The 8,497-nt window shown below is 40.7% G+C and overlaps 1 protein-coding gene across 3 annotated transcripts in view; it reads left to right on the top strand.

The window, feature by feature from the left end:
* Positions 1–2,717: 2,717 nt before the first annotated feature.
* Positions 2,718–8,497, top strand: part of MRTFA (myocardin related transcription factor A) — a 47,072-nt gene continuing 41,292 nt past the window's right edge. For 2 of the 3 annotated variants that reach the window (XR_006417141.1, XM_044455680.1), the window contains exon 1: positions 2,719–4,836. Coding sequence is in view for 2 of the 3 variants with exons in the window: in XM_044455680.1 (XP_044311615.1) it covers positions 4,713–4,836 (124 nt within the window). In the remaining variant the exon portion in view is untranslated. Of the gene's footprint in view, positions 4,837–8,497 lie in introns of all 3 variants that reach the window. The other variant, XM_044455681.1, reaches the window with a different exon arrangement.

Here is an 8,497-nt window from a genome sequence, read left to right as displayed (position 1 = left end):
ACCTTTCAACTGGCCCCCTGTTGAAAAAGTTCAAGGACTCCTGCCCTACGGCTTTGTTATGACAGACCTTACTTCCTTGTGCCTTTCAAGCTTTTGTGGGAAGTTGATAAAAGCACCAAGTTTCATGTGCAGGTTTCCAAAGTTTCTTCCACAGAAAGAAAACAAGCCACCTTGATTTATATAACACCCTGAAACCATCCCAATTACCAACCCATGCCTGGTCAAGGTAATTATGCTTAGTAGGTAACTTACAACCAGCACAAATGTAAACCTAGTCAATGTACCTGTACTAGATTGGTTTTATTTATACCTGCTGGACCAGTGCTGTCCATTGTCTATATGATTAAACCCTCTTTGGTCTCCTGACCCTTCACATTATTTGCAGGAGTCCACTTCCTATTTGGAGCATAACGAACCCTGTATAGTCTATATAGAGCAATAAGAACTATGGTACACTGTTATTCTGTTACTACACTGCTGCTGCTTGCTTATAATAAGTCTAGAGACCTGCTGTAACACCTTTTAAATGGATCAGCTTTTTCATCACCCACTCTGTGTATGGGATGGGGGGGGGTCAGAGACCCAGCCATTTCTGTGTGGCCTCCTGGCCATTTAGGGGGAAGAACTGGACTCCTTTTTGAGGGATTCCTCACCTTCTCTGTCCCCTGATTGCCTGTTCACTCTATCAAGCTATGTTCTTTCATGAAGTTGGTCTGATGGATGTTACTTAATAGTTTCCTCACCAAATGGCTCAAAGTTGGGTAATAGACAAGGTACTGTAAATTAGGGTGACTGTGCACAAATTAGATTTTTGGAGCCCTTTTGTTACAGTAAATGTGCATTGGGGAGTCAATCCTAACACAAACTTCCTCTCCCCCCCCACACTCTTTACACCAAAACAAATCTATTAGAGATTCTGATGTACTAAATTACCACTTTTTCACCATGTTCACACCAAGAACCCCAGCTCAGATCTCTCCACACTGTCCCAAGTATGTTCACAGCCTAGTTTTCACATCAGAACCTTCTGTTCAGCCACTGAGAAAAATAAACCGTTTGTTTGTTTGTTTAAGGCATTTCTATCCCATCCTATACAAAAGTCTCAGGACAGCATAATTCCCACATACACTTTGCATAAGCTCGGTGTTGTTCATTTATTTTGATTTCTGAATGTTTTACTAAGTGCATTTCTCTAATTAATGAGCAATTGGTGGAAATTTATGGAGCCGATACATGTACTTTTAATACGAACGCTTCAAATACTACAGTGCTGATGTAGAGTACTAAACTATGGATTTTTTTAGCAGCTACCTTTTTTTTTTTTTTAATTGCTTGATCTTTTAGCTATTCTTTTGAGGATATGGGCTCTTTATCTAAATCAAAGCAGTTGAAATTAGGCAGCTGTGGAAATAATTCAACTGAGATTTCAGAGAGGCTAGAGGTAGCTCCAACTTGTATATAGATGGAGCATTCAAATTATATTAGCATTGTATCATCTGCTGCAGGGGTTCTGCCTCAGCAGAAACATTTTGGTTCATAAAATATGTGGTAGAATTTTTTTGCCAGAGGGGTGGAGCTGAATCTTGGATGAGTTTCATATTGAGTGAAAGGGAAGCAGTAATCTGACTTTTATTGTTTAGAGTACATTTTGGCAGCTGAAAGATTTAAAGTGCAGTACACTCAGATCTGTGAGGTAATGAAAGAGTGACATCGAAAAGGAAGTGAGAAGGAGTGGAGTTGGGGAAAGTGCTCTGAATGCTCTTTGACATCATCTGATAGGTTTTCCAGCCTGCAGCTGCTATTCTTGAATCTACAGTTCAACGGTATTTCAAACTCAGTTTATAGAGAACTAACAGACACTGCCAAAAGCGCGGGTGCCCGAATATCCTGTGTGCCTGAGGTCTGCTGTGGGGGCAGGGACTGCCACAGAGCCTTTCAGCAACTGGGCAGAGATCCAGATTCCCAGGCTGATTGACTCCCCTGGCTCTTGAGAGGAACTACAACTAAAGTTTCTCTTTGGCCACCTGTCCATCATGACTAGGAAACTCCTGAACTGCTTGAGCAGCTGCAGTCAGTTGTCTGGAGGGATAAATCTATAAGCTGTGCACTGTGGGCAAGCTTATATAGTGTTGCATACTTAGAAATTTTACTCAGTCTCCTTACTTATTCTGGCTACAAGTGGATTCCTGGGAGTACCCCAAGTTAGTTAGTCTCTAAAAAAATAAATAATAAAAGTTTACTTCCTCATGTTTCTCAGTGAACAGGGTGCAGTCAGTTGTGTATGTCTTGAATTTTAGTGAACTTTAGTCTAAAATTTAAAAGCAATGCATACTTTGTTGCTTATAACTATAGACATAAGGCTATTTGAAATTGCGGTGATGAAATTGCTCCATCCTTTGTTTTTATGCAAAATGTTTTCCTATTTCTTCTTGCCATGTGATTCTGTCTGTAGTCATATACAGCTATTTGTGCTCTGGCTGGTTTAAAAAAAAGTAGCAGCACTGTATTAACCCTAAACAGTGGGATATTTGTTTATTCTTCTAAAGTTGTCAAAGCAAGCTTGCACAGCCTAGAGAGGTTGGGAAAAAGAAAGTCATAAAACAGGGTGTGTCAGTGCTTTTCCTTTCTGCTTCCTGTGTACAAGGGGGGCGGGGATAGTTTTCATTCTGTCTGCAGCCAGGGGAGAAAGATCCCATCTGTATGCTGCAATCAGAGAAGCAATTTCTCTCTCACTGTCCCCACAGCATCTAATTTATTTTTGAAAAATGGAATATATAGCATTGCTCTATGCATTCAGTAAACACCTTGTTTGGTCTGCAATTAAAGAGCTGCTGGTGGCTTGGAATGCCCCTTTAATAAGTAACAGCAGCCTGAGGGGCTTGAGCAGGTGGCCAGAGCAGCAGTGGAGAAGTCAAGGTGAGGCCTTATGGAGCCACCCCCTGCAGCTCATAGGTTGCCTCAGTAAAGGCTTTTTGAAAGCTTTGAGACACAGCAGCATGGATGTCAGAAATTCTGTGTGCATTCCATTTTCTTTTTTGCTTTGCATGCTGAATGACAGCTTGCTTTTAGTTTTTATTTTCTCTTTTCTGCATTGCCTTGTACTCTGTTATTTCATCTTTCCATTACTGTCTGTTGCCTATTTCCCTCTTTTTCCTTTAAACCTTCCTTCCTTCCTTTAGTCCTCTTTTTCTTCCTTTCCTTTCCCCTTTTTCTTCCTCTTCTCTCTCTTTTCATTATTCCCATTGTTTTATATTCCCAGAGCAGAGGTATAGACTAGAGAGAAGATATATTTGTGTCTGTGAAATTTTTGTGTGTATGATCTGCAGTACAGTCTGTATAGGTTTATTCAGAAATAAATAGAAATAAGAAATAATAAAAAATCATTTATGTAAGTTGAGAGAGGGAGAAGTGGGCTGGTCTCTGCCAAGAGGTGGAGTGTGCCACAGCCTCACCAGTTTGCTTTACTTAAAATGGGAGTTAAGTTGGAGCAGAAATCTGAGTTCAAAGTGATTTTGTGTTTTAGGACTCAGAGCTTACTCCGTATTGCCCTTGCCCCTGAGCCTCACCAGCTTGCCTTCTGAGAAATAGATGTTTTTAGTGTTACCATACCTACTATGGCAGCCATTTAGTGAATGAGCTTGTGTTCCTATTGAAGTCACTTTGTGACAGCCCCAATGACACTCTTGCACAGTTGAAAATATACCCAACATTAAGAAAAAAAAAACCCCTAGTATGAGAGAGAAAAAGAAAACGTATGTATAGAAGGAAAGAGGAAGACATACTGATTTTCATAGAAGTGTTATCAAATGAATTAAAAATACCAGGAGGTGGATAGATATTTGCCTTTGGTGTTTGCAGTTCTGGTTCTACAGTGAACAGTATCAAGCAACTGGAGGTCCTTAATTTGTCTTGTATAAAATGGATGATCATTCTAATTATCATAATTAGTGTTTTCCTGACAGAGTGCCTTAATTTACTATAACATTTAACAGTATTTAACTATTAAAACCCAAGCTTTTCACCTTCCATGGCATTTCACAAATAGATGAGAAAGTTTAAGGTAAGTTTGGCTTTAATTAATGTTACTCTTTCACCTAGTACCTTTTCTCCAAATGCTAGAATTTAATTTAACTGGAAGTAGGATGGAGTTTCTATACCTGCTGATCCAGAGCAGTATCTCTCATATTTGCAAACACTGTGTAGAAGTTTTGGAGGTGGAGACAAAGAAGACAGGAACTAAATCATATGATGATGTTTGTTTGGCAAGTGTTTGAGGTCTGAGTAGCGAAACCAACTGCTTACTATTTTGGGTGAATGAGGTTAGCTGTTGCTGCAAGTAGCTTCATGAAAGAATCTATCCATCTGTCAGTGTGCACAGTTGTGGAGAACGAGGCTGAGATCTCTCTAGCCCCTTACTATGTGCATGCACATAGAGGATGAAAAGCTTTTCTGTGTCTGAACATAGTACTGATAAAACATCTTTTTTTACCTGAAGCTCTTTGGTTTTGGTTTTTGGATGTCAGCTCTCCTAGATGTGTCTGCCTCTGGTGTTTGCTTGACTCCAGCGTGAGCTCAGCTTCAAGCTGCAAACTGGCACCCAAGAATAAGGGATCAACAGGACATTGCGAGAGACCTATACTGGCCCTTTTCTGAGGATTAAACAGTGGTCCCTAGGCCTGAGGGGACATTTTGTTTGTGGGATTTCTTCCAGCATGTTGGACAAAACCAAAACCCTTCAGCCCTCATATGGTGGGATTGTACCATTTGCAGAGATTGTATCGAAGGAAGGAAATAATGTGGGATTGGGTCAGGATTCTTACCACAACTTACGAGAAGGTTAGTAAGTGCCATTTTTAATAGCTTTGATATTCAATACGTTGGGAGTTCTACAATGTGCTGTAGAACATTAACTATTTATTAATAGTTAATAATAAACAATTTAACTATTTTGTATCAGAAGGTACTGTGTATTCCATTTTATGAAGGACTTTTCATACCCTTCTGAGCAAGGATATGAATCGTTTGTGAGAAAGTAAATGTGTTTTTCCAAGCAAATTAAGCAATGATGTAAAGTAGAAATGTTTCCGGTGTTTAATTTATCTGCAGAAATTTTTATGTTTTATAACTTTATTAGTAAAAATGAATGTATGTATTATTGTAAATACAATATTAGGCAAATTCGGCAGTTACTGCTATTTGCTATTAATGTTTTTCAGCTGATTAGCTAGTGGATAAACATATAATACTTTTCAGGTAAATTGTTTGCCCAGTTGAATGATGGTTTGTCTGCCAAGTTGATTAGTTTTCATCCTATTGCATTCCCCCTGAAAGGTCAGGCGCAACTTTGGGTGCTCTTGAATCTATCATTTTGAGGCCTAGGTAGCCAAGAGTGCTTTTTATAAGCTTAGGTTGATAAACCATCTGTGACCCCATCTGTACAGAGTTAGCTTGGTGACAGTTCTTCATGCTCTTGGAACCTCCTACTTGGATTACTTCAATGCATGGGGCTACCTTTGAAGACATTTTAGAAACTTTTTTTTCAAAAGAGAGCTGTTAAGTTACTAACTGGGATTGGCTGAAGAGATCATGTGGTGCCCGTTCATTGGCTGCACTGGCTTCTAGTCTGTTTCCAAATCCATTTCAAAATGTTGATCTTTTTAGTCCTAAATAGCTTTGATCCAGAGTATCTAAAGGAACGTCTTTCACATGTATTTGCTCAGACCCTTAGATCATCTTTGAAGACCTTCCTCTGGGTGCTCCCACTGAAGGAGACTAGGTTGGCTGCAAGAAAGAGGATGTTACAAGAAAGAGACATCTCATTTATAGAATAGCTTCCTCAAAGAATTTTCCCTGGTGGCTGTATTATCTTTTCTTTATCAGGTGAAGACCACTTCTCCCAGGCATTTTAGATACATTTTTAATTTTTTTATAGCTGTTCGTTGTTTAATATTTTAAAAAATGTTTGGATTATGTTTTATATTTTTGAGTGTTTGTATGACATTTTAGACTTTAACTATTTGCAATCCACTCAGAGAACATTGGTGATTGGAAAGGCTTTCAAATAAAATAAAATAAAATAGTGTCACAGAGTAAAATGGAACTAAAAATGGCAGGTAATTTTAAGATACCCCAACAAACATAGTGGAAGAATGTTGAATTTGGTTGAAATAGATGAGTGGTTGTCTGCATTTCATGCACATTTCTTTGGTAAAGGTAATTTCAGCAACTTTATTCTCCTTTGTATTCTCTTAAATGTAAGGGAAGTCAATACTGATATCTTTAAAATTTTCCAAGTATTCCAACAAAAAGGCATATTAGAACATTTGACTTAAATTAAGTACAGCATAATTTTCCATCTCAAATATTTTAGGTAAAATATTTTAGGTAAAATATTTGTGGAATTTTAGGTAAAATATTTGTGTAGTAGGAGCTTTGTTAACTAAATCAAAGTAAGTTAAACCTACTAAATTATATCTCTGTATGTCAAGACTGATCAATTTATGATCCACCAGATATAGTGACCTATGGTTTCCATCAGCTCTAGCCAGCACAGGGTGTGATAATCCTTAAATGTAGAGGGCCACAATTTGCTCCACTCTGCTCTGGAACATCAGAACATTTTCTGAACCAAACTGAAACATTTTATGTGCAGATGTGTGAAGGGTTAGTGGGGCTCACTGCCTTTTACCAGACACCCAATGAATTGCATGTAGCCTCTTGGCTGGTGCCAGCAGTCTGGAGCCAGCATAGTGCACAGGAAAAGGCCAAGTGAGAGAGGCACCTCAGGCCAGTGATGTCACACACTTTGCCTTCCTTGCCTTTTGCTATCCTGACTAGAATGAGCCATACCTGAAGGGGAACAGAGGGAAAAGGGGAAGGATAAAAGGACAGGAGAGGGGGCAAAAAAAGGTACAGGAGAAGCCACAACCATGGTGGGGGAAATCCAGGGTATGTGGAAGGGCGGACAAGAAAGAGGAGTGCCTTGGGAGAGACCAGGAACAGGTATGTGTGCTGCTTTTGGCTAGGGTTCAGTCTGCATCCTGGAGAGAGAGAAAGAAAGCCTTTGCTTGCTCCCTTAATTGGCAAGTCTTTGGTTGGACTAAATAAACAACTTGCTAGCTCTCCTGCTAGTTCTGTATTGGAGAGCAAGGAAGACTTGTGGTTTGACCTATGTTGTGCGTTAGCAGTAAGTCAGCACAAGGGACTACTGGGGAAGAAACCAGCAGCCCTGTGCTTAACACTGGCTATTCATTAAGAAGTTCTTGGGGGCAACAGTAATTTTCTAGAGGGAAGATCCCTTGCTTGATGGGTGCAGCCCATCCTGTTATTGTTTATGCAGTATTAATTCTCTCTTTGGTTGCAGTTTAAATAGACTTTTGGTGGATGTAATCAAGGGAAGCCTTCAAACACCTTTTGCCTGCAGTCCCAGTATGGAAACAAGGGAGGAAGGAGCTTTTGGCATCCCCCTTCCTGCTGCTCCATTAACACTGGTGAAGGTGGGCAGGGCACAGAGTAGGTTCAGCTACCCCCTACTTTTCCCACTCAGAGTCAAGGGTGATGTGGCTAATGTAATGACAAAGGCAATACGTGCAAGAGCAACAGAGACTAATACAACAACTTGCTTACTAGTAGGTGTACCTTATGGACCCAGTCTTTCAATGCACAATCACAAAACCAGAGTGCCTTAATACAAACTTTTTTTTTTGGGGGGGGGAACTGCATATACCTGGTGGGGAAACAAAAGCAGGCACGGCCTCAGAAGTGAGAGGAAGAGGTATAGCTCCATTATGCATATCAAAGATGACTCTATTAATCCCATGTCTAATGGGAACTGAGCAAGAAGCAGAACATATGCAGATACCTGACGAAGCAGGGCAATATGACAAGGTGAAAGCTGCTATCTTAGGGATTTTAAATGGCATTGAGGAGACCTATTGTAGGAGGATGAGAGGCATGTTCTTTGGCCAAGGATCTCACTCCTGTGTGGCTGGCCAGAAAATATGAACCAATGGCTTAAGGTGGCAGAAGCCTGCAGCTTGCACCTTGAAGCAAGGAGCTGAGCTGGTCCTACTGGAACATTTCAAGAGCTTAATGTCCAGTGCAGCCAGGAAGTGAGCTAGATGTCAAAAGCATGAGATACTAGGGGATGCAATTCAATGACCTGTGTGGCAGCAGAGGAACCAGAAGACTGGGTCCAGCAAGCACAAGCTTGGGCTGAGGGGTGGACACAGGGGAGCCAGATGACCAAGGGGCAGCGGAACAGTGGGTGGCATGGGGAACTACCAAACACTGGCAAGGGGCAAGACTTCAGCAAAGGCCATGGGCATGTTATGGGGATGGGTCAAGGGGTGGCACATTTGACTTCTTACCCCAATCAGGGCCAAAACATGGAGACTGCTAGCCAGTCTGTGATCTGTTTCACCTGTGGAAAGAAAGGACATTTCTAGTGTGACTGTCCACACATGGGATGTGCCTTCACTAAGGCTTGGTTGGCAGT

The sequence above is a fragment of the Varanus komodoensis genome, unplaced genomic scaffold (genome assembly GCF_004798865.1).
Source record: "Varanus komodoensis strain SLA01 unplaced genomic scaffold, ASM479886v1 scaffold8, whole genome shotgun sequence".
Taxonomy (NCBI): Eukaryota; Metazoa; Chordata; class Lepidosauria; order Squamata; family Varanidae; genus Varanus; species Varanus komodoensis.
Note: the sequence above shows the minus strand (reverse complement) of the source record. Positions and strands in the feature narration are given on the sequence as shown.